The sequence below is a fragment of the Lutra lutra genome, chromosome 7 (genome assembly GCF_902655055.1).
Source record: "Lutra lutra chromosome 7, mLutLut1.2, whole genome shotgun sequence".
NCBI lineage: Eukaryota > Metazoa > Chordata > Mammalia > Carnivora > Mustelidae > Lutra > Lutra lutra.
In genome coordinates this window covers 69822734-69849404 of record NC_062284.1, presented here as the reverse complement: position 1 = coordinate 69849404, position 26671 = coordinate 69822734, and the positions used below count along the sequence as shown (strand labels likewise).

The 26671-nt window shown below is 40.4% G+C and overlaps 1 protein-coding gene across 6 annotated transcripts in view; it reads left to right on the top strand.

Moving 5' to 3' along the window:
• The window catches only part of LOC125105151 (aromatase), a 109988-nt gene extending 85236 nt beyond the window's left edge, over nt 1–24752 (top strand). For 5 of the 6 annotated variants that reach the window (XM_047738318.1, XM_047738319.1, XM_047738316.1 and 2 more), the window contains 7 exons: nt 5562–5716; nt 9838–10014; nt 12082–12196; nt 16317–16431; nt 16860–17022; nt 19550–19791; nt 20990–22455. In XM_047738318.1, coding sequence (XP_047594274.1) covers nt 5562–5716; nt 9838–10014; nt 12082–12196; nt 16317–16431; nt 16860–17022; nt 19550–19791; nt 20990–21238 — 1216 coding nt within the window. In that variant the 3' untranslated portion in view covers nt 21239–22455. Of the gene's footprint in view, nt 1–5561; nt 5717–9837; nt 10015–12081; nt 12197–16316; nt 16432–16859; nt 17023–19549; nt 19792–20989; nt 22456–24559 lie in introns of those variants that run through there. The other variant, XR_007128819.1, reaches the window with a different exon arrangement.
• Nucleotides 24753–26671: the final 1919 nt, after the last annotated feature.

Here is a 26671-nt window from a genome sequence, read left to right as displayed (position 1 = left end):
ATTGTATTTTTAAAATTTTTTTATTTTTTTGAAGATTTTCTTTTTAAGTAACCTCTATACCCAACACAGGTCTCAAACTCACAACCCCAAGATCAAGAGTCCTGTGCTCCACCAACGAGCCAGCCAGGCGCCCCTATGTGAGTCCTTTAAATTCAGAACTGAAGGTGGCTTCCTCCTCAATACCTAAGAACTTACTCTGGCTACTTTTCATTTTGAATAGACAATAGGTTTGCCATCTTTGACAATGTCTTTTGACTTTAGTCATGTTTAAAGAAGAATAATGAAGGGGAAAGGGGGATATAGGCTTCCACTTATGGAATGAATAAGTCACAAGGATGAAAGGTACAAGACAGGAATACAGTCAAAGGTCTTGTAATAGCACTGTATGGTGACAGATAGCAGCTGTGCTTGTGGTGAGCACAGCATAATGTATAAACTGGTTGAATGACAACCTTTTACTTCTGAAACTAACGTAACACTGTGTCAACTATATTCAAATAAGGAAGAAAGAAAAGAAAAGAAAAAAAGAAAAAGAGAGAAAGAGGAAGATGGAGGGGGGGAGGGAGAAAGGGAAGGAGGGAGGGAGGGAAGAGAGGAAGGAAGGATAATGACCTCATTTACCATCCAGTTTACACTACCCACTACCCTTCCTGAGCCTGGGGATTCCCTAAGTCTCTCTTGAGTGGTAAGAAGTCCTTACTCTCCCAGTCAGAATAACATCTCCCTTAACTGGTATTACAGGCTAGCCCACAAGGCTGGAGCAAGGTCTCTACTATTTCTGGAATGTCCTGAGAGCTCTGGGCTGGAGTCCTTAGTTCTTCACCAACTTTCTTTTCTTCACTTTCTTGATTTATTCTGGTTAGATAAAGCCAGCCTACTTTTTTTTTCCATTTTTTTTTAAATTTTATTTTTTATAAACATATATTTTTATCCCCAGGGGTACAGGTCTGCGAATCGCCAGGTTTACACACTTCACAGCACTCACCATAGCACATACCCTCCCCAGTATCCATAACCCCACCCCATGCCAGCCTACTTTTGATCAAAGACTTGGTTTTTATTTTTTTTCCATTCTGACATTTTTTTTCCATTCTGACATTCTTTTTTTTTAATCATTTTTTTAAATTTATTTTCAGCATAACAGTATTCATTGTTTTTTGTACCACACCCAGTGCTCCATGCAGTCCGTGCCCTCTCTAATACCCACCACCTGGTTCCCCCAACCTCCCACCCCCCACCTCTTCAAACCCTTCAGATTGTTTTTCAGAGTCCATAGTCTCTCATTGTTCACCTCCTTGGTTTTAAATTGCTCACCTGCAGCCGGTCTTCTCCCTCAAGGTCTCTCACTTCTGTCTTCGTCCCTTGCCAAGTCCCAGCTTCCAACTCAAAGAAATCACTGAGTTGTTGGCGCCCCCTAAAGAACACATTTATGTCTGAGATTAGCTCTTTAGTAACTACACTTTTAGCAGGATTTAAGTCTGGAGTCTCTTGTTCTTTTTTTAAAATTGATTAGTAATTTTTCAAAGTAAATGGACAGGTTAATGTGGTTAAATGCAAAAAGTAAATGTGGTTAAATGCAGTATATAAAAAGTAGTGTTCTGCTTTACCTCTGAACACTTAAAAATTTTAGATAGGAATTTGTGAATACAGAATGTACAAATCACTTACTTTCTGTTGTCAGTATAGACTAAGGTAGGGGAAGGTAAAAGAAGCTAAAGTCCTGAAATCTATTAATAAGATTTTCAGTCCTCTCATAGTATGATTTTTATATACAGGACAAAGTTTTAGCTATTTGCCAGTCAAATTAATTCCCTAGAATATAAACAGAAGCATCTGGATTTTTGTTTTTATTTTTGTCTCTAGGGAGAGAAAAAACTTGTGCAAAACACAGGGATCATTTGATAAATATTATCCAGAATCGAGAGAACATCTGACTTAATAGAGAGTGTTTTGATTTGAAAATAAGAATTTGTTTCCTTAAAGAAATTATCTAGTACATAATTTATTCATAAAATAATTGTTTTCGTTTTTTGACACTGACATTATTTCAGGGTCTTTCTTTTAAAATTTAAATAGGACTACAGAACCATCATAAATGTGAGGATTTGGCTATTTCTTAGCCCGCAGCCTGATCTATTTAATCAGAGCCCCCAGCTCCTTTGGCCCAATGCCTTCTTTGGGAATGTGTTTTCACAAGCACTAACTGAACAACCTCATTAAGGCAAAGTCATCCTTTTAGGAACCAAGTATCAACTTTAAGAGAGAAGAGCAAGTGGTAATATGGCCACTCCAGCTCAGTGTAGGAACCAGGTACATACACTATAATGGCCACTCCCATCTCTCAGGGTTATGTGTTCAGAAACTTCCCATAGTAAGAGAATTTGCAGTTGAAAAACAAAATTTCAGTGGAAAAGTGGAGAGGAAGAACCGCAGTCACAATGAACACATGAAAACTTGTATAAATATTAAGGTCACCCAAATAGAAAAAAAATAACAACAGCATCTAAAATGTAACACAGGTGATATTTTATGTATTTTGATTTTGTACATTTAAGGCACCATGCTGTTAGGTGTTTTTTTTCCCCCGCTACCCCTCCCACACCAGAAAGCTGCCCAGGTTCTCCCTCCTTTGCAGTAGCAGAGAGACATTTACAAATATACTTTGCTTTCTTGCAATAATGTGCCCGTTTTCTTCATATTCCTCTGCTCAAATGTTTAGTTCCTTTCTAATTTTGTGATCTCTTTCTCTGAACTCCAATCTGGTCTCAGAGACATGGAGTAATTTATAATCCCCAGGTGAAAAAAAGCTTTGGGAGATCTATTTGAACTTACCTGGCAGTCCTGAGTAGTTTAGTTCTTAAGCCCCAAGGTTAAGAGTTATGTCACTTGGGGTTTGCCTGAAATCCCCACCAGAGCATACACAGCTAAGTGACATTTATACATGGCCTGGCTCTGGCACTGTTAACACAGCCAAAAGCCAGACTCCTGACAGTTTACCCTGCCTCCACTTTCTTCACACCTCCCATGGTTGCATACCAAAAACCTCTATTCCTCCTCTGCTCACCATTCTGCCTCCTCTTTTTAATTCCCAAATGCGTCTCCCTCCCATTTTCTCCCTATCTCCAAGAAAAATGGCGATCCATTTGAATATACTTGAGTGGAAATTTGTTGAAGTGGCTGAAAATATATATGGAGGGAAGTAAATCTGCTTATGCTTACAGTTTACCAAGGGTAATTTGCATTTGGCCATATTGTCCACATATAAGTACTTGGACATCGGCCTTACGATCTGAAGAACCTGTCACCATGCACCTCAGAGGAGTCTGGGTAATGTATGTGCTTGGAACAGGCTTTGTTACCATAGGGAGGCCAAGGACAACACATGAGACTTTCTGAGCACAAACTCTGCAGTCCTCTGTGTACTCTGTGTTTCTAGTGTCCACTCAGGAGCACAGGGATGTTGGAGGGCCCCAAGCCTCTGAGGTGTCATGCTCCAGCCTTCTGTATGGAAGGGCTGGGCCTTGAAAGGAAGTGGCTGACGTGTGACCTCCCTTTCTTCACTCACTCAGGCATGACCATGCACCACTGTGGGTGAGGATTTGGGGATCTGGCAGCTTGCACCCCCTTCTGCACTGTTTCGTCTGCCTCTTGTTCTCATTCTGCCCACTTTCTTCAGTATCCTTTAGATAACCTCATTTGATTTTTTTCCAAGTGGGGTCTACACCTACGATATGATATTGGCATTTGTGAAAACAATAGACATACAAGCACCACATGTCCTCTTTATTATCTTCTCTATCCTCCAGTAAACACTGTCCTGTCTGTCTTCATGTAGTGTCCATCTTGCTTAGCTTATGAAGGGTTAGCCACATAGCTTATTAACACATGCCATCTTGGAGTTCTGGCTTCCTGACCCATTCCATCCATGGCCTCAGCCATCACTCAGCCCTCGTCCAGCTAGCCTGCTTCCCTCTGGGCCCTGCATGAACTTATTTTCCAGCCAAAGCCCCATGCCACAGGAAATGCAGTCACCTGTAACATCTCTTAATTTTTCTCTTGGCAGGTGAAAAATGAATTCATTCCATCTACCCCATAATTCTCAACTTCATAAATTACAGCAGACTTCTTTTGCTGAGTACTGAGCCAGGAGTCCTCTCTCTACAAATCTTCACTCTACAGCATTCATCTCAGCTCCCCACCCTCTCCTTCCCCATGCTGCTTGCACCCACCCTCCAATAAACCCACCTATTATGTATCCTGAAGAGAATAATTATCATTTTTTGTCTTTTATCCTTTTGATTATTACTTAAATTACCCCTTTTTTCCTTCTAATGCCAGAGGCTAACTCCTAAGCAGTCTTAACATCTTCTCAACAAAGCGAGTCAGTCTCTCCCTACAGAAGAGTTCTATACCACTGTCCTAAGAATATAATACTCTACTCACATGTGCAGGCTCCTATAACTTCTTCAGCTTGAGTTTTATCACATTTTCTAATTTTCAGTGCCTCATCATGCCCAAATTGCCTCCTGGGATGTGGAGGGGCAGGAAGTAGCTCCTAGAGGAGGAAAAGGCCTTAAAAGCTGGGCATGGCAGGGGATGGAAGCAAAACAGTGGAGAGGAGCTGAGAAGTTCAAAGGAGACTGTTGGCAAGGTCCCAGTGTTGCTGCCTCAAGGGCTATCAATGCCTCCCCATGCCCTATATCCTAAGAGAACTGTGTGACCCTGGAGAACTTGATGAGTCAGGATGGAATGTAGAGTCTCAAGATAACTGCTGCCACCACCACAGAGAGCCTTCCAGGCCCAGCCCAGCCAGCGAAGCCAGACCCATGAGTGCCCAGGAAGATTCCTTCAAGCCCAGAATGATACCCACCAGAGAGGCTAGGCCTGATGAGAGATTCTGAGGATAGGTGGTATGAGGAAGAACTGCTTGTTCCAAACAGAAGAAGACTTCAGCAATTTCAGGAACTCATGATTCTGAGACTCAGTCCTGCAGGGGGTGGTGACTGTCTGGAGTGGGGCTGGACTCTTCTGGGACTCAGGGCCTTGCAGCTCTGACCCCAGTCGTGGCTAGTATTTTTGTGATTTGGAATTAGAAAAAAAAGGGGGGGGGGATAAGGAATGGTGTGTGTGTGTGTGTGTTCTATCTTTGGTGATACTCAAACAGGGAGTCAGTAAGTAGGAATATTTCAACTGGAGAGGGATGTTCTTATGCTCACAAATACTACTCAATATGAATACTAGAATGCCTTGCATTTTTTAAAAAGATTTATTTATTTATTTTTAGAGAGTGTGTGAGTAGGGGAGGAGGCAAAAGGAGAGGGAGAGAATTTCCAGCAGACTTCGTGCTGAGAACAGAGTCCACCCTGGGGCTTAATCTCAGGACCTCAAGATCATGACCTGAGTCAAAACCAAGCATTGGAAACTTAACCTACTGGCACCCCTCGAATGCTTTGCATTTAGAGCAACATGCATTTGCTAAGAAAGCCACCTGGTAGTCAAAATCATCATCATGAGCTTTCTGGACCCTTCAAAATTAACACGAAGTTTTACTGTCTCTGTAGGTCCTCAAGTATGTTCCACATAATGAAGCACAGTCACTACAGCTCCCGATTCGGCAGCAAACTTGGATTGCAGTGCATCGGAATGCATGAAAATGGCATCATATTTAACAATAATCCAACCCTCTGGAAAGCCATCCGTCCTTTCTTTACAAAAGGTAATCAGATGCTGGTGACCTTCTGCTCTTTTGTCTGTAAATGAGCCCCTTTTCTGGAACTTAAATTCTGCTGCATCACTTACATTGAAATAATAAGATATGGGAAGCACTATTCTAAGTACTTGATATTTTAATCCCACAACAACCTCATGGGGTAAATATTCTTGTCACCTACATTTTACACATAAGAAAGCTGAAATAACTTACCCAAGGTCCTCAAATTAGTAAATGGTGGCCCAGAAGACAATGCCAGTGCCTACATTTTTAACCACCACAAATTCCATTCTTCCTGTTGATACACAAAGCAATTCCACAGACATGAAGAAGAGCTACAGCTCTGTACTTAGGATCATTTCAATTAAGAATTTAGTGTTTCAGTCACATGTTTGATTTAAACATAGCCAAACAATGTGTTCACTGAATCATTGACTGACGTCCTAGATGTTTTAACAGAAAGCAATTTGTGAATAAAACTAGAGAATTTTAGAACTAGGAAGGACTATATATGTCATCTCATCCAGTCTCTGAATTTTATAGTTGGGGAAATGCAGTCCTAGAGAGGTTGTGATTTTTACTCAGGCAACATAGCAAATAATAGATGAGCAGAGACTTGGTCCCAAGGCTCCTTATCTAGACCGCTTTACTGCATTTCACTGGAAAATGAAGCAGCTGGGGAATACACACGGCCAGTCTTTGACATCAATATCAAGGAAGATAATCATGCCCTGTCAACACTGTCAGTGATAGAATCTGGGGCTAGATGGATCTTAGGCCTGACCATGCAACATTCTTCCCTCCAGCCAGCCTCTGTAGTGAACCTGGATGCCTCCCATGTGGCTACTGGGACTGGGAGAATCTATGCCTGACACAGCTGAGCATTGATTCTCTCTACAGAGTTGCCCATCACCAAGGCTGAGTACAACTCTACTATAGACTCCACTGTACTAGTCTCCTAGTGCTGCTGTAACGAATTGCCACAAACTTAGTGAGTACCCAGAATACAATGATAGTCAAGACATGGTCCTTGCCCTCAGGGAATTTATAATAGGGGGAGGGGCAGATATCATATCACCAAATATCATCCTAGGTGATATATTATGCTAGAGGTGTGTGCAGATTGCTACAAGACATAGAAAAAATGGGCCATCTAAAGTATTCTGAAGGGTCATGGGAGGTTTTTTCAGGAGCAGATGCTTGCAATAAGTTTTGAAAGAAGATAAAAGCTATCTACATTAAGAAAGTTTGACAAGGATGCATTCCACAGAAGGAAAGAACAGGATACTCCAAGACAGAGAAGGGTGGATCAGCACTGTATGTCCATAAGTAGGCCCTTGTGCCTGTGATGGACACATGTGGGCATGAGGCCTAGGGGAGGCACCAAGCTGAGTTTATCTCAAAAGTTACAGTAAGTCATTCAAGATTTTAAGCAGAATGACATGACTTTGTGACTTTTTTTTAGATAAACATTTTATATAGAAGATCAGATTTTCTAATAAAAACATTATAAAACTACCCATATTAAATGCCAAAAATAGAGGTCTTTTAAAAAAAAAAAGTAGAAGTCTAATTACTTATTAAAAGTTCCCTGCTGTGTCTGACATTTTTAGTAATCAATGAGAGTCCCAAGCATTTTTTTAAAGATTTTATTTATTTGAGAGAAAGAGAACATGAGTGAGAAGCAGAGGCAGAGGGAGAAGCACACTCCTCACTGAGCAGGGAACCTGAAGTGGGGCTCCATTCCCGGACCCTGAGATCATGACCTGAGCTGAAGCCAAACGCTTAACTGACTAAGCCACCCAGGCATTTCTTGACTCTCCCTTGAGAGTTATGTTTCTCATTAGTTTTCCTGACATAGCAGAAATTTGGAGTTACCCTATGACCCTACAATTACACTACTGGGTATTTACCCCAAAGATACAGATGTAGTGGAAAAAAAGGGCCATATGCTCCCCAATGTTCATAGCAGCCATGGCCACAATAGCCAAACTGTGGAAAGAGCCGAGATGCCCTTCAACAGACGAATGGATAAAGAAGATGTGGTCTATATACACAATGGAGTATTACTCAGCCATCAGAAAGGATGAATACCCAACTTTTGCATCAACATGGATGGGACTGGAGGAGATTATACTGAGTAAAATAAGTCAAGCAGAGAAAGTTAATTATCATTTGGTTTCACTTATTTGTGGAATATGAGGCATAGCATGGAGGACATTAGAAGAAGGAAGGGAAAAAAGAAGGGGGGTGAAATTGGTGGGGGAGATGAACCATGAAAGACTATGGACTCTGAGAAACAAACTGAGGGTTTTAGAGGGGAGGGGTGCGTGGGGATGGATGAGCCCAGTGGTGGGTATTAAGGAGGGCACAGACTGCATGGAGCACTGGGTATTATATGCACACAATGAATTATGGAACACTACCTCAAACACTAATGTTGTACTGTATGGTGACTAAGATAACGTAATAAAAAAAAAGAAATTTGGGGGTACATTTTGGTATCTAAAGTAGTAACATTAATGAAGGCTTTGATTCCCTGGGCTTACCTATGGAGAGATAATGAAGAGCAGCCTAGGCAAATGGCCCATCCTGGAGAGATGAAGGTGGAGGGGCAAAAAATAGCCTGTATTTCCTGAAACTGCCAGAAGAGTTCTCCACAGTGAAGGAATTACGTTGATTACTTGCTCTACTTTTTTTTTTTTAACCTGGATAAGATTCAGTACTTTTTCACACATTTTAAAAATTAAAATTATATCCACATCAGACCACTGCCTATAAGCAATGATATTACATTTTGCTTATATGGTTGAAACGTGGCTTCCAGCTCTTGGACAGAGAGGCAAGTCATACATTGGTATTGGAGGAAACCACCAGTGATATTCCAAGCCAACCCTTCTGCACAAAGGGCTGAATCATTAAAGAACATTAAGGAATCCCACCTGGGAATGTGATAGAAAGTATGAAAATCAGGAAGTATGCTACCAACCCAACCTTCCTTTTTTATAGATAAGTAGAAATCTTAGGACTCTAGAACTGCTTACCAGGCTTCCTTTCTTATTTGCAAAGTCTGCCTTCAGGGGGCTCTTTTGTACAACTGATTTTTTTTTTAAAGAAAGAATTATGGCTACAAATTTTCCTAGGATTTTTCATTGCATTTCAAAAACTGACTTTAACAGTAAGTCTGAATAATAAAAGACATAAGTAGGAGAGATGACTCTTAAAGAAAACTTTAAAAAAAATAGGAGAAAGGAGGGCTTTAAGAGTTAAATTCTCTAGACAGATCATCTACCAACATGACCCACTAGCTACCCAGATGACCTGGAGCAGAGCCAGTTCACTCTGTCTTTACTCATTTATTCACCCATCCTTCCATTCATTCATTCCTCTATTTGACAAATAGGATTTGAAGGCCACCATGTACTGTGGACTTGAAGGACAGTGCTAATAGGAGGCTGTCACTGCATTTCAAGAATTCCCAGCCAGTTGGGAAGACTGGTACACAAACAAAAATTTGCTTAGTTGTCACAACCTTGGCTGAGTAAAACAAATCTAGAAGTAGTCTGAAGAGAAACCGAAATTAACAGAAGAACACTTTTGGTAATTTCTAAGACTAGTGTTTTGAACTGCATAAACCACAATTAAACAGGAAGCACTTTAGATCAAATAGTCAAGGGCCAGTTTGAGTAGTTCGATAGCAATACCCTGCCACCTGTTGAAATATAAACATCTCCCTGGCCAAATCTAGACCTTCTTTAGAGAAATACATATACAATAAATATGGAAAATCATTGATGTGTGATTCACGACCATAAGAACTAAATGTTTCATTTGTAGTCTCTCGAGTAATTTGCCATAACATGAAGAAGAGTTTAATTTTGAATATTTTAAGATTTTCATTCATTCATTCATTCATTCATTCATTCAATTTTCCCCATAATGGTGATGCATGTTTGTAAAAAACTAGGAGAATGCAGAAAAGTATTCAAAAAGACATGAAAATTTCTGCCAAGTTATTGAATTAAAAACATCGTGTATGGTGAAACTCCACACAGAAAAGGCCAAACTAAGCTGATTGTGTGTGTCCCTAAGTTCACGTGACTCCCTCTCTGACATGCTCCCCTCAGCTTTGTCTGGCCCGGGCCTTGTGCGCATGGTGACCGTTTGTGTTGGATCCATCCTCACGCATCTGGACAGGCTGGAGGAGGTCAGCAACGAACTGGGGTACATCGATGTGTTGACCCTCATGCGGCGTATCATGCTGGACACCTCCAACGTTCTCTTCCTGGGGATCCCTTTGGACGGTACGTGAGAACTGACATGCTCCCCTTTATTGACTAAGGGGATGGAGGGGATGACAGACTCAAGGAGAGATAATGCTGCTTTTGTACATCACTCGTATTCAAACATCTCCAAGTATTCTTCTGATTTTTTTCCCCCTAGAGTGTCTGCCTTGCTCCTTTATAAGTTTCTGTAAGTAGGGACCATCTCCTCATTGCTCTGGGAAATATGATTCTACCCAGTCAAAATTTGACAAATATGATCAGTTCGTTTGGCCATGAATATACCCTACCACCAATCAAATGGATATATTTAACCAATTCCAACCATTCTTGTGGGCACATGCACACACACACACACACACACACACACGCACAGATATACATACATATATACATAAATATACATATATAGTCCTCCCTCAAAGCTACTAAGCATGAAAATTTAGACTGTCTGTACGATAATGGTGCTGGTGCTGAAGCTGCTGGAAATGATAAAAAGAGCTACTATTAGTTTAGTATCTACTATAAAAAAGTTGCTTTATATATGGAGTTTGTCATGTAGCATTATAACAACTCTTATAAGAATATCCCACTCAAAAAGCTACTCCCTTCACTATACTACAGAAACAAATATTAAAATACATACACGCAACTCTATCACCACCAAAAAATAAACACTAATCAGTTGGGTTAATTCCATGCTGCTGTTGTCCAGCGTAATGTAATTTCCCCTGAATTCTAGCATATTTGCTGACTCGTGTATTCATTCAAAAAATATTTGCTAATTGCCTATTTTATGCTAGGCACTGTTCTAGTTCTGGGGACTGAACAGTGAACAAGACAGATAAAGTCCTTGCCTTCAAGGTGGTCACATCCCAGTGGCAATATAAACAGAAACAAGTAAATATACATAATACATCAGGCAATACTAAGTGCCCTGAAGAATAAACGAAGCAGGGCAAGGGGACAGAAAGTGAAGAAGGAGGTGCATGGGGTGGGAGGAGAGGGTGTGGCTATCCCAGAGACTGTTGTCAGGAAAGGATTGCAGAGGGAGGACACCTGGACATCAGCCTATATGAAGGGAGATTGGGAGCCACATCCAAGTCTGAGGGAAGAACACTTCCGGCACGAGAACAGGGCCTCATTTTAACAATGGCCCAAGGCAGCTGAGCTGTAACACCTGCTGCCTCACTGGCCACATTTGGAAGAACAGATAAGCTATAAGCCTCCTTTTCTCCTCTCCAGCTCTGCTTACCTCATGTCCCCTGCTCTTTACTTACTCCCCACAAGAGTCATAGAAACCATGCCTGACTGTCATTTGGATGGGAGCCCCATTCAACTCTGAGTATTTTTAGTCACACCCATTGCTTCATTCCCTTCAGACAGGAACACTAATCCCGGCTGGCCTGTCCTACATGCAGCTTCCCAGTTTCTTGGTCTGAAAAAGTGATGACACTATATTACTCCCCTAGCAAGATTGTAAGGATTAAATGAGGTCTCTTTTGTAAAGTATTTTGCATGGTGACTGGTATTTAGCAGTTGAAAAGAAACGTCTGTTCCCTTCCTTCTTGCACAACTTGAAAAATGCAGGAGTTTTCTTTCCCCAAACATGCAATTTAATTAAAGGATGTTCATTAGGAGTTGACTATGCATGAGGCTCAGGATAAGGGATACTAAGATGAATTCTATACTCTGGATCAAGATGTAACCAGGAGAGAGTGATGTGGCTTTTTGCCCTCCCAGGTGCCAGAATTGAGGCCAATGACACCCATAATTACTGGTGTCCCTCTTATTTCCCATAGTCCAAAAAAACCAGGAAGGAGTTGGACACTCAAAGAGGTGACGTGAGATTCTAGGCTGTGTCTATAACACAAACTTGAAAACTTGCAAACTCTGGTTAACTTGGTTGATTTAGATGTCAAGCAGAATAAGTTAATGTTGGTTTGTCTAGTGGCATTCATATGGCTGAAACACCTACTAAAGCCCAGGGTGGCAAGAGACTCTATACAGGGGGACTTCTCTTCTCAGATAACTTTCTTGGGCTCACATTTTTGCTCAACTACTCTGCTCTTTGTTTTGTTTTTCCAGAAAGTGCCATCGTGGTTAAAATCCAGGGTTATTTTGATGCATGGCAAGCTCTCCTTCTCAAACCAGACATCTTCTTTAAGATTTCTTGGCTATACAAAAAGTATGAAAAGTCTGTGTAAGTAACACAAGTTTGGAAAACTTATCAGTGAGATTGGATTGACTTTGGGTTGTGTCTTTGCTATTGTTGGCCTCTTTGGCTAGCTTTCTGCTCTTCAGAACCCATAGGGGAGCTGTGGATGAAGTTGCTGATGAAACACTGTACAGCAATTTGGCTGCACGTGGTGGCCAGACCAGAGTAAGGGAGGCCTGAGGCCCAGGCAGCTTTTCAACAAGGGGGCCAAGTGGGTGGTCTGAGAGCCCCATGTCTGGAATTAGGACATGGCAGTGTAGTTTCAGTTGAAGAGATGGGTTGGCTAAACCTATCATTATTATCTGTAAAAATTCTCTTTTCATATCTGGAAAGTGGAAACACAAAATCATTTTATAGCCTGTTGCTTCTGAATAAATTTAATATAATGCAACTTGTAGGAATTAACAGTAGTCTCAAAAGAATTTTTTCACAATGAATATAATGGACTTCAACAAAATGTGTGATTTCCTTTTTTTTTTCCCTTTGGTCATATATATTAGGGGGATCCTGAAACTGTCATTAAATGGCTTTGCCTTGATTATAGACAAGTCTAGACAGAAACTGGACAAATGCTCAATGGCCTACAGGCTAAAGAATAGGTTTCTAGAATAAGGAGTCAGCCACTAAACACTGCCCCTCTAACCATCAGTGAGGAGATTATGGGGTTTAGAGGCAGACAGACCTGGTTTATATCCTGTCTCTACCGCTTAGTAACTAATTGGCCTTGAGCAGTTATTTAAAGTAAAATATAACCTACCTTCCAGAATAGAGATATAGATTAATGAGAGCCTATATATGGGCAATTATCACAGAGGATGGCATATAGAAGGCACTAAAGATGATAGTTTTCTCTTTCCCTCTGTTCATATCTTCTCCCAGATGTCCCTGATGATCTTAAATTCTCCATCTCTAAAAGTTCCCAAACTTGTTTGAAGACCCAACTTTATCCAGTTTGTGTATTTTGAAATTTAATAATGTTAGTCTCCAGGAAGGAAGCCAACTTGATGTCGCTTTATATATTCTCCTGTGGTTGGTGAATATTAAGTAGGTGATTTGGACACTTGGGTCTTTATATGTTTCATTTAGTTTTCACCAGAGCTTATTGTGACTTGAATCAATGCGATAAAGGATTCATCACTTCCGTATGTTCAAATTTGGCAGTGGTTTGAAGAGTCTCATTTTATGCTTCCTGGTCATTAGTTTGGCTTTGGTTTTGGCCAGCAAGCCCATTGAAACTTATTGCATGAAACTATATAATGGTTTCTCTTAGGTTTCTATAGAAATTAGCTCCACAACATTCCCTCTGTATGTAATATTTGCCAATGGTTTTAGTACACTAATCTATATATCCTAAGTCCTAGAGCAGTAAAGACAGAGAAAAATCTTTTAATCTTCTCTCCCACCCATGCCCATTGTAATAAAGCCATTTTTTTTAATTAAAGTGTAACTGACATAAAATATTTCAGGTATACAAACAACATCATGAGTCAGTAATTTTAAATATTGTGAAATGATCACCATTATATCTCACTACTAAACTTTCTTCTCGTGATGAAAACTTTTAAGATCTATACTCTTAGCAACTTTCAAATCTGTAATACAGTATTGTTAACTATAGTCACTACGCTGTACATCATGTCTCCATGACTTATTTTATAATTAGAAGTTTCTACCTTTTGACTCCCTTCAGCCATTTTGCCCGCCCTTACCCACCTCCACCTCTGGCAGCCACCAATCTGTTCTCTGTATCTTTGAGCTAGGGTTTTGTGTTTTAAGAGTCCACATATAAATGAGATCATGTATTAGTTGACTTTCTCTATCATGCCAGTACTTTTTAGAAATATACTGATGGAAAGGATTCTGGGACAACTACTCCCATCCCTATTTATTCAGTTTTATACTTCTGCCTGTCTTAATTCCCAATATTACAGAAGTATTGTTTTCTACTTTTTATTCTGGCAAGTTTGAGGTTTTTTTAGCCACAGAACACCTTAAATAAGTGTTCTTGGCCTGGACTGATAACCTAACCAACCTGTTTGGATGCAAAATATGTTCAGAGTTCCAAACCACAGACCCACAGATATATTCTTATAATACATGTTTGTAAGTTGGAGATTTCCTGTTTCCTGAACACTGTCGATGAACTCAATTCTCCCGGTTTTTAAGGGCATATAAATTCAGACGCATACATTTATGTAAGACCAGCTTCTAACCTGAATAGGGAGGATTCCAATGGACATTCATAGGTCCCAATTCTGGCCCAGGGAGGACGTAGGTGGTCAGAAATGGCTGCAGTTCCATCAAGGAATTCTCCATGAATTTATAGTCTTAGAGCATTTCAACAACTCCTCGACCTAAATTTAGGGGCCGTGGCTCAGGTAGGAATGCTATGAGCATTCACAGCCCACCAACTGAGTGAATATCTGTCCCTTATAAGTAAGAGTTTCAGTAAATATTCGCTGAGTAAATGGACTGGTAGATGAATGAATGAATGAATGAATGAATGAACGTAAATTTATCTCTGGTGTATTTCTGGAGGTATGTATGTATCTACAGACACACTTACAGAGATACATAATAGATGGCAGCTTCATTTTGAATGACACAGTTACTACACTAGCCTGAAGAATACCTCTTCAAATGTTCAAACACCTTTCTTGAGGGGCGCCTGGGTGGCTCAGTTGATTAAGTGTCTGCCTTCATCTTAGGTCATGATCTCAGGGTTCTGGGATCAAGTCCATCTTAGGCTCCATGCTCAGTGGGGAGCCTGCTTCTCCCTCTGCCTGCTGCTCCCCCTGCTTGTGCCTGTGCTCTCTCTTTCTGACAAATGAATAATAAAATCTTTAAAAAAAAAATTCCTTGAGATGCCCATAAAGAAACTTCAAAAAGTGGGAAGAATCTTAAAGAATGTTCCCTTACTTTTCCTGCTGAGCTGGAGTAAACATAGAGGTTATTTATGTCAGCACCACCCACAAGGTGTACAGGTGACCATATCAGCAAATTTTTGAAAGAAAGATTTATTGTACATGTAAGGTAATGCAGAATAGCATGCCCTGAGATTGGTAAACAATACACTTACAGGTGGACTCATACGGTTTAAGACAAAGGCAAGCACAGCAGAATCTAGATCTTAAGATGGACTTACTGTTCATTGAGTCTGAGCCCTTCACTTTAAAAGAGATGTAAGAGATGTAAAATAGGTCACATAGAAAGAGAACAATCTGAACTAGAACCTGACTCTCTCTTTCCAAGGTGCTCTTCCCGTTACCACACCATCAAAACACACATAATATACATACTCTTGTGGCTAGTCAATCAATAAATATCTACTTCATGTTTACTATGTGGGAGAAACTGCAAGGTACAGGAGTAAATATCAAGAATAATATTTGATCCCTTGTGTTCACTTTCTAGAACAGGAAATCTCAAACTCAATTGTTTCCAGAGTTGGGCAAATAGAAAGGGGCTGGGTGGTTATGAGTCAATAGGAAGTGAAGGTGCCTGGGGCAAATTGGTGAGTGCATGCCCCCACCAAAGACCTTCACTTGTCTTTGGGTTTGTTTTTCAACTTAGACACTGTACTGGACCCATCAAAAATCAGAAAACATGATTGGATTTATCATTCTGGTACCAGCTTTTAACCCTTAACTAGAGGTTACAGCCTTCATTTTGCTACCAGTACCTACAAATCATAGCTAAATTTGGTTCCTTCAGATGAAGTGTAATGAAAATGTAATTTAAGGATCTTTGCGAAAAATTAAGTTTAAATTCAGTAATTCATGAGTGCTAGAGGCTTCAATTAAAGCAGATAATTTTATTTAAACAAATGGCAAATGAATTCGTTTTTGGGTGCCTGGGTGGCTCAGCTGGTTGAGCAACTGTCTTCAGCTCAGGTCATGATCCCGGGGTCCGGTGATTGAGTCCCTCATCGGGCTCCCTGCTCAGTGGGAAGTCTGTTTCTCCCTCTGACCCTCCCACATCTCGTGTTCTCTCTTTCTCAAATAATTTTTTTAAATCTTTAAAAAAAATGAATTCGTTTTTCTAGATGTCTTAACTGACTGCAGATAGATTATATTTTCCTTTTTTTTTTTTTTTTTTTTTTTAGCAAGGATTTGAAAGATGCCATGGAAATTCTGATAGAAGAAAAAAGACATAGAATTTCCACAGCAGAGAAACTGGAAGACTATATGGATTTTGCCACCGAGTTGATTTTTGCTGAGGTACTGACCTGGATTAACCATAATTCCCACACAATATATGTACTCGACGGTGTGCAGGTTGTGTAAAGATCCCCTCTTGTAATTGTTGCATACTTCTGCTTTTTAAGTATCTGCTCTAGTACTTCTATAATGATGACTCAAAGAGCCCACTAACTGCACATTCTGGTGAAACTGACCTTTAAGATTGAAACTACTGTGTCTGCACAGCACAAAATATGAAAATGGGGGAGCCCAGAGACAGTAAATACAGATAATTAGTTAAATTTTTCTGATTTCACCTGAAGACTATTACGAAAAATGTCAATTGCAGAGATGTAATATTTATGACCTCATTTTACTGATGTTTTTGATCCTGACTGTCCCTTCCCCTCCTTTTTGGAAGCTTTGAGTCTCTTTTCTAACTTTTCTCCCTTCTTGCAATTGTTCAGAAACGTGGTGACCTGACAAGAGAGAATGTGAACCAGTGCATACTGGAAATGCTGGTTGCAGCACCAGACACCATGTCTGTCTCTGTGTTTTTTATGCTATTTCTCATTGCAAAGCACCCTAAGGTTGAAGAGGCAATAGTGAAGGAGATCCAGACTGTTATTGGTAAGAACTTATCAAATAGTAATAGAGCTTAGAAAACAATTCCTTCTGAACCTCAGCTTTTTATGTCCTAAGAATCTGATTTCAAAAAAATCTTTATTTTAATCCAACCAGAGAATAATAAAGGTAGTCATTTTGCCACACTTGGTTATGCCAGATAGATCGCAAATCCATTCTTACTGTGTTTTTTTTATTATAAAAACAGTGCATCCTCATTGCAAAAAAATTAAATAACACAGAGATGTATAAAGCAGAAAGTGACATTCCCTGACCCCTTCCACTCTCTTCACCAGCCTCATCTGCACTCCCCAGGGGGAACCACTGTTAATACTTTGCTGTATATTCTTCAAGGTCTTCCTTAATGTGCACTTAAATGTTCTGCCTACCCTACCAGGGTCAAATGCTTTTGTGGGTCCTTCCAGGGAGCTGGCTATCATCCACAGCAGTGTTTCTGGGTTTCAAGCAATCTGTTTACAAATGAACTTCCAGTCAGTGGCAGAAGGACAAGGGGAGGATGACAACAAAGGGACAGGAATGATCAGTTTCCCTCTCCCCCCAAATCCAGTGATGCTGGACCCTTCTTCCCCCAGCCCTCTCCCCCTCCACCAGGTCCCTGCTCAGCTCTTCCTGACACCACATTTTCTGTTCTGCCTTTGCCTAAGCATCATTCTGCACGCTGCCACCCCCTTCCATACAAACACTGTCACATTTGGAGGAAATTGCTTTCTGGGGAACAAAACCAGAATTCCTTATTTGGAATGTCCTTCATGTGGATAATCTTTTTTCTTTTCTTTTCTTTTCTTTTTTTTTTTTTTTAAGAGGGAGAGCAAATGAGAGAGAGCAAGCACAGGTACCATGAGCATGGGTGGGTGGGGTTGGTGGGAAGGGGGAGAGGAAGAGGAAGAGAGAGAAAGAGATGCCTCAGGATCCTGGGCTGATTTTGGTTCTGCAAGAGTAGTAACCCATTCGAGGATGCTCTGATGCAGGGCTTGATCTCACAGCTCTGGGATCATAAGGAGCCGAAATCAAGAGTCAGATGCTTAACCGACTGAGCCACCCAGGCTCCCCAACATAGATAATCTTTTTAGGAACACATTTCTGACATGTGAACTGTGGATGGGAAATTACCTGGGAAGACAGATAGCAGGAAGCCAGAATAAAATCTAAGCCCCCAATTCCAGAATGGTTTCTCATGTGCCCCCTGTCAGGTTCTGGGTTCTGGGTCAGGCACAGGGGGACATCAGTGAATAAGCCAGAGCTATTCCTATACCTGTAGGGCTCACAGGCTGGCAGGAGAAAGAGAACTTAACAAGCAAGCCCAGTGGAGTGAAGAGAGAGCCATAGAATGATGGAGTTCGGGCAACAAGGGGAAAATTGTTCTTGAAACCATGAGCATTTAATACAATTTCCTTGAGAGGTGAAAAGTGTTTGTGCCCTATGATGTCCCGCTGACACTTCAACAAACCTTTACAAAGACGGAAAACAGCTGAACCATTTGTCCATGTGTTCGTGCTCCCTCCAGATATACCCACATACTAATTACTTCCTAGGGAATGCCTCTGATTATCTTCTCTATCATCTTCACTTCTATCCACCCCACCCCAGATATATGTACCCCATGAGACCCGTGAGTATTAAAAAAAGCAGTATGCAAAGTGCAGGGCTGTTACAGTTCTCTAACCAAATGAGAACTTTTCTAGAATGGCATAGTTGTATAGGAGACAAAGCTGACTGAGGACCCTGGGCTGATTTTGGTTCTGCAAAAGTGGTAACCCATTTGAGAATGCTCTGAAGCTTTGCCAATTCTGGGAGTAATACCAGCCTCTATGACCAGTGTCAGGCCAATCTGAAACAGTGAAAGTATCTGTCAACCCTAGCACATCCAGAGTTTAGCTGAGGCACCTGTTTTGCTCTGGTAGGGAGAGAGGTTCTTGCCACTCTACTGCAATAGGTCGTACTTGATGAGATGGAAGGAGGGACTATCAGTGATGCATTCCAGGCAGATGACTGCACAGGTGACCAGACGAGAAAATTTCATTGAAAGGGATTTAATTCACCATTTCACTTTGACTAGAGAAGGAGTGAATGTGTCCTAGAATTTAGAGGAGGATACCAAACTCAAAGACCTCAGAGGCCAGGCTGATAAAAGTTTGAAGCAGACTGTAGGTCTATATAAAACTGCAGGTGGATGCCCCTCTAAAGGGCTCATTGGCCACTCAAGGTCAGCCCGTCATTGTCATGCAGGAATGTGGGTCCAGTATCCCCAGGTTTTCTGATTTTTCTAGAAATCCAGACTTTTCCATGAAATCTCCTAGGTTTTATAGTAATTAGCTTCAAGTCTGAATTTGTATAAAACATGCTGTGAACCAAATGACATATTCAGCCTAGGTTGCTGGTTTGCATTAGAATCTAGAAAAAAAAATTATTTTCAGCCAGGAGAAGACTTTTCTGTGGAAACTATGGGAGTTTTAATGCCCATCACATATTGTAACTACCATTACCTCCTTGTCCTGTTTACCTGTTCCCACAGGTGAAAGAGATGTAAGGATTGATGATATGCAAAAATTAAAAGTGGTGGAGAACTTTATTTACGAGAGCATGCGGTACCAGCCTGTTGTGAACTTGGTCATGCGCAAAGCCTTACAGGATGATGTCATCGATGGCTACCCAGTGAAAAAGGGGACTAACATTATCCTGAATATTGGAAGAATGCATAGACTCGAGTTTTTCCCCAAGCCCAATGAATTTACTCTTGAAAACTTTGCAAAGAATGTAAGAGCTCTTCCTTAAAACTAAGCATGCCACTCTTAAAAATGTCAACTGTTAAATCCTCTCTGGTTCTGTGTTTGCACCATGTACATTTCATTCTATTTACTTGTTTCCCTCTCTTGCCTCACCAGAAGCACGTTTCCTCTAGCTTAGGACAAGACTACCGTCCTCAAGCCAACAATGCTGGGTCTCCAGCTCTGAGAAGCATCCACATGGTGGCCACACAATGGGTCAAAGGTCCAGCCCTTAATTTGGCTGCCATGAGACAAATGTTGTTTAACCCAACTACTTTCCCATTTCAACTTGTCCCTTTGTAACCATGTAGATCCAACTCTGGTACCACGTAAGCAAAGGAAAATCCAGTTGTGCTTCAGATGGAAATCAAACGCGACCAAGAGATTTAGTTTTTACAGTCTGCCTTTGGTTAGCCAAATGGCCCAATGAACCCTAGTTCCCATTCTAAATGGAATTCAGTACCTAGAAGAGCTTCAGCTTTTTCTATCACTGAAATATAGTGTAGATTCTGCTTCAGTTATGTCAAATTTTAGGCAATGATGTTTATTAACCAAAATTTTCCAGATATTTCCCTCATCCTCCTCTTTTTCCATTTGCATATGATGTATAAATCTGATCCCAATTAATCCAGTTCTCTAATTCATTCTGTTTCTATGTGATCAACCCATGTTATACTGACAACGGGTCAACAAAAATTTATTGAACATATACTATGCCCCAGGTACTATGTAAACACAGATGGTAACAAGACAGACAGATGTGGTCCCCATTAATTTTTTGCATATCTAAAAATATTTGGATGCTTGACACTAATGGGCCAGGAGTCAACACCTTTGCACAAAAAAAAACAATCTTTGCCTTGGTGAAATGCAGTAGAGTAATAAAGCTGTGGCTATCACACAGACCTAGTTGAGTATGCTAACATTGGCTGTAATAACATGATGTGCATTGCTTTATCCCAGCAAATTAATGTGAAAAGCAAAAGCAGGGACTGTCCAAGTTGGCATATATCACGGGGTGAATCATACTGGATAAAAAAAAGAACTTATTTGAGTTACATTCATGCATCTCAGTGAAGGAACAGTATGGTTTGGACCCTATAACAGCGTTCTGACCGATTGGTGGTTTCAGGGTGAATCAAAGAAAGACTGCATGACTCTGGCTAACTGTCTGATCATTTTCATAGGTTCCCTACAGGTATTTTCAGCCTTTTGGTTTTGGGCCCCGTAGCTGTGCAGGAAAATACATCGCCATGGTGATGATGAAAGTCGTCCTGGTTACACTTCTGAGACGATTCCACGTGCAGACATTGCAAGGAGAGTGTGTTGAAAGTTTACGGAAAACATATGGCTTGTCCTTACACCCAGATGAAACTAGCAACTTGCTGGATATGGTTTTTATCCCAAGAAATTCAGAAAAGTGCCTCAAACACTAAAGAAAATTGATCAGTACCTACTCTGGAGCATTTCTCATCAGTAGTTCACATGAAAATCATCCGTCTTTACCAGGTAGTGTCATCCTCACAATGAACATTTGGTGGCCTGTGCCATTTTATAGGCATACCTCATATGGATAGTCAGCAAGTCAGGAGACATTGCTCACCTGTTCTTTCCAAATCAGAGAACAAGATTTCCGGAGAAAATAGAGGCCAAGAGTTTATAGGGAAAATAGTCAATCCCACAAAACATGCTTTGGAAAAAGTAGGTCATCAGCAAAACTTATGTCCTCCTTCCCACAAAATCTCCACTGCCCTGCCCCAAGAGCACTTCAATGTCTGGGGCAGAAACACTCAAGTCCATTAGAAAGGCCAGCATGATGTCCAGGTACTTAGGGCCCAACATACCTGTATGCTAATGTGAATAGAAGTATTTTGATTTAGTTTTCAGTGGTAAGCTCCATGACATTCATATTCTTTGGAGAAGTGCTTACAAATTCAACATTTGATGTTTCCTATGAATTATTCAATTAACTCTTGATTACCCACAGGTGACCTGTCTGTGGCAGAATTAAATAGGGGACTATCCTTTCCCAGGGTCTCAATTTATACCTCAGCCACTCACTCCCACTTCAATAGACACAGATTTGGGTAATATAAAGTAACTTAGTAATAGCCTGAGTAAAATATAATCAGGACCACACATCTGCTGTAGGAAAAGAAAAATCACCCAGTGCATTTCAAATTCAAATAAAAATTCTTTTCTTCATGTTTGCATCATTGCTTAGCTCCACTAGTGCTAGTCAAGAGATAACTTTAAATAATGGTATCTATGAACTCTTACAATGGCCCCAATGATTTGAGAGGAGAGCTCCTTTACATCTACATCTAATTCCACAACCTAGTGGGTTCAAACCCATTCCAACCTCTTTCTCCCTCAACAGTTTCCCCCTCTCTTTCTTTCCGTGATTCCGAAGTTAACAGCAACAGATCAGTAGAGAACTTGGTCAGGGTAGAGGTCTTGCAATTATCTTTTATCCTACCTCGAATTTAATAGTTACTTCAGAGATTTAACAGCTATTGAGTTTATTGAATCATTATACATAGCCACGGATAAAATGCACACCTTGTAAATTAGTTCTTTAAAGAGAATCAAGTATGGAGCCCCGGGTGGCTCAGTCAGTTAAGCATCTGACTCTCGGTTTCGGTTCAGGTCATGATCTCAGGGTTGTGAGATCGAGCCACGTGTCGGGCTCCATGCTGGGTGTGGAGCCTGTTTAAGATAACTTCTCTCCCTCTCCTTCTGCCCCTCTCCCCACTCTTGTGTGCTCTCACTCTAAAATAAATAAGGAATAATAAAAATTTTAAAAAATAAAGAATCAAGTAGACAAGTTAATTTTCCAAATACCACTTTACTTGTGTTAATAGCCAGTATGATTGTATCTACTGAATGCCATTTAAAAATTGTAAACTCATTTACAAGTAAGTAAATGTTTGCTATTGAGTTAAGTGCCATCTCAACATTTGAATATTTTTTTCATCCTATTGTTTGGTAATAGGACAACAGATGAGAATAAAATGAGAGTATAAGAACCTTGAGAGTAGGAGCTCTTTTATTTCTTTTGTAATCCATCCCAATCCCCCATTCTGATTCTGTATATTTACCCTGGAAGAAGGATATCACTGAACAGACACTCTTGCTTATACATAATTTAAGTGACCTCAGAATCCAAGTAAAGGGGAGGCAGGTATTCTAAGAATTCAAGGATAGGTCTTAGTAAAGAAGGAAATATTTGAACTTGGAACAATATGGATCATTTATATGGCTTAAACATACACAGAAATATACCTGTATACCTGGATATGTCCATAGTCAGGTCTGGACAATCATCCAAATAATTCAGACTCCAGTAAGAAAGGCCAGGATTTTATAGTTAATGTACCCAAGTTAATTCACTTGATGACTATAAACACACACTTTACTTGGCCTCTAGCTGGAGCTGCAGGGTAGAGGAAAACAGACTTCAGACAGTATACTTTGCCCATCCAGTTCCCTTGGAACATCTACTGTGTTTTGTATGTATGCATGTAGCCAAGGCCAATGTTTACACAGTCAAAGTCAAATGGAAGGTTTATATAGTTATACAGAAATATTGTAGATACAAAAATATGCTGGGGAAAACTAGATATGGGGGTGGAGGACAAGGGAAGGATAGGAAGAGGGAAAGTGTTGGTTTGAATGACCCAAGAAGACTCCCAAAATCAAATTATCCTGGTAGTTATTCAACTTTTCATTCTGCTTGGTCTATACTAACAACCCTCATATGTTTGTACAGGCTTTGCTTAAGGAATTGGGAGTATCATTGATTTTTCATTAGGTTGATCAACATATATTTGAAAATCCTGTTTTCAGAATTTTGCCTCATTGTTATGTACTTAATTATCATCTTGAATGTGCTGTGGATTCAACTTTTACCAGTTTTCAAAGAAATTGTCAGTGAAATGCATGTATAAAGACTCTACTGTGGTGAAATCATGAAGACAGTTGTGCCCTCCTATCTTCAGGTGTACTGGACACTGCTCCCTCTGCTTTCATTGACATCCCACTTTTTTCTCATCCAAGGAGAAAATAATGCCATACAGATCATCCCACATATTGAGAAATGTCAGTTGGAAGTTGTCATTTTTATTTCTAAATAGCACCTTTGGCTAATCAAGGTACTAATATTCTCATAAGTGTATGGCATTGGCCCACAAGAAAGAATACAAGCTGAACCCTCCTCAGTCTCCTGTATCATCTGGGCTCTGTGACTGAATCTTTCACCCATACTTGCAGAAGGATATGCTCAATTAAATTCCATCAAAGTAATGAATGACATGGAATTTGTGATACTTTAGTTGGACTTAGCTCACGAAAAGCAAAGTCAAAGGCTGAACTCTCCAGGGCTCAACAGATAGGGCTTACCTGAGTGAACGCCCTCATTTCTTTTCTGCAGCTCTTTGCAGATGTTGGCCAATGTCTAGGGAGCCAATGGTCATACCCTCTTTCCACCAGCTCAACCAAAGAGGATGCATTCACACAAATCAACCTGGTCCAAGTCCAGGCCGTTAAGTATACTCTGCCCTTCTTTTTCTATCAAGAAAGTATTTTAAAGCATAAAACAAATGGGAATCATTATAAGAATATAATTATAAAAATTACTATAAGAATAACCTTGAATCCACTCTTATTATAACCAAATGTAAACGTTTCACAAACTTCAGTATTTTTAATTTACAGTAGTCCCCCTTTATCTATGGTTTCACTCTGCACCATTTCAGAGACCCATGGTCAACAGCAGTGAGGGAGAAGATGATCCTTCGCAAGTACTATGAGAAGGTCAACAGTAGCCTAACACTGTGTCATGGTGCCTGCATCACTCACCTCACTTCTGCTCACCATGCCGGCATTTTATCATCTCACACCATCACAAGAAGAAGGGTTCATACAGTATAGTAAGATCTTTTGAGAAAGAGTGAAACCACTTTCATACAACTCATATCACAATCTGTTGTCAAAATTGTTCTCTTTTATTACTAACTATTGTTGTTAATCTTTTACTGTGCTTAATTTATAAGTTAAACTTTATCATAGAGATGTCTGTACAGGAAGAAAATAGTATGTATAGGGTTTGGTACTATCTGTGGTTTCAGGCATCCACTGTGGGTCTTGGACGGCATCCCACATGGATAGCGTGGACTACTGTATTAGTAAAATATTTCTTATGATGAAGATCTGAAATTACAAGACCTAGAGGTTGAGCCTGTGGCCCAAGTGGTTTTTTAAATTCCTTTCAGCTCTATGACCTCCTAAATAAGGAGGCAATAAAGCCTCGAATCTAGGCTCGGCCTTTTCTTAAATGTATAGTTGGGGCAAGCTGTTCAATCTCTCCATACCTCAGTTTTCTCATCAATCCAATGGGGATAATAATTACTTCAGAAGGTTGCTGTAAGGCTTATAAGAGATGATTCATGTGAAGCTGTTAGGACAGTGTCTGGTACAGGACAACTTCTCAATAAGCATAGGCACAATAATGATGATGCTCAGCAGTTATGTTGACTCATGACACCCTCAAACATTTTCACATGCAGTAGAGAGGGCAGAAGATGTGCCAGATGCTTTTACATCCATTTCCCATTTTAAGCTTCATGACGACTCTCACATTAGTATGATTGCTCCAGGAAGCCCCACATTGTATTCATGAGAACAGAAACCCAGGGAGTTTGGGAGACTTGCCCTCAAGTCCACCACTCCTTCCAAAGCCCTTGGCCCCTTCATCGAGCTGCCCCTTTGCAACAGGACTCACTGCTGGAAGGCTGAGAAGGACAGTCAGTTTCCCAGCTCTCCCATCTTGTGATGTTAGGCAAGCCCCCTTTGAGACTTGTCATTCCTTGTCTCCTTACCCAAGAAATATGACACAGGAAATATATCAGTTTCTTCATCCATAAAATCTGGATGATTCTGCCTTACTCACCCCACACACAGGTATGTTTGGAGAATCTTTCTCAAAAAGAGATAGTCCATGGGAAAGCGCTATAAAATTTCTCTTAGTATAAGGTGGGGGATCTAACATGTGGACGTCAACATCTCCCTCAAGAGGAAATTATCAGATTCCATCAGGCTATTCCCCAACCACTAGGAACATTTCTAGTTTTGCACAATTTCAATTCCTTTCAGCTGCAGTACTATGTAAAAAAAGAGAGCGGAAGAAAAAAAATAGTAATTTACTATAAACACACAGTAGGCAAACTGGACCTTATGATGGCCACAAAATCATCTCTATTTTGGCCAAATTGGAAAAGGCTAAGAAGCCGACTATGGTGGACAGCTGTTAAGGAAATTCTACATTTGGCAAGGATTCCAGATATGAATGAACTTTTCAGTCTTTCATTACTTCCAAATTGTTGTGTTTGGCATGGAGGAAACCCAACCAGACACAGTGCATACAAGCTTCCTCTGCTAGCCTATTTGAGCTCAGATGGATAAGTAGGTGAACACAATACCCCTTTGCCTCCTTCCCACTCCAGGTTATTGTGAAAGTGTGTTTCTTCTTTCAGACCAAGAAAACAAGAATGACTGCATTTACTTTCTTATTCTTCTAAGTTCTTTACATTCTCACTTAATTCTCCCAGCAATACTATGAAGCAAGTATTATCCTCATTTCCAGAAAAAGTCACCCACCCATCCAGCCACGTATACCCCTTTGCTACCTGCTTGCTAGAGTTTCCCTCTCATACCTGCACATCCCCAACACACATGGTGAGTGTCTCAAGTTCTCTTATCAAAACCTATTCTCAAAAAAATTTTAAGTCTGCTTTTAACCAATCTGTTTTCTTTAATATTTTATTTTTAAATAATCACTACATCTAATGTGGGACTTAAACTCACAACCC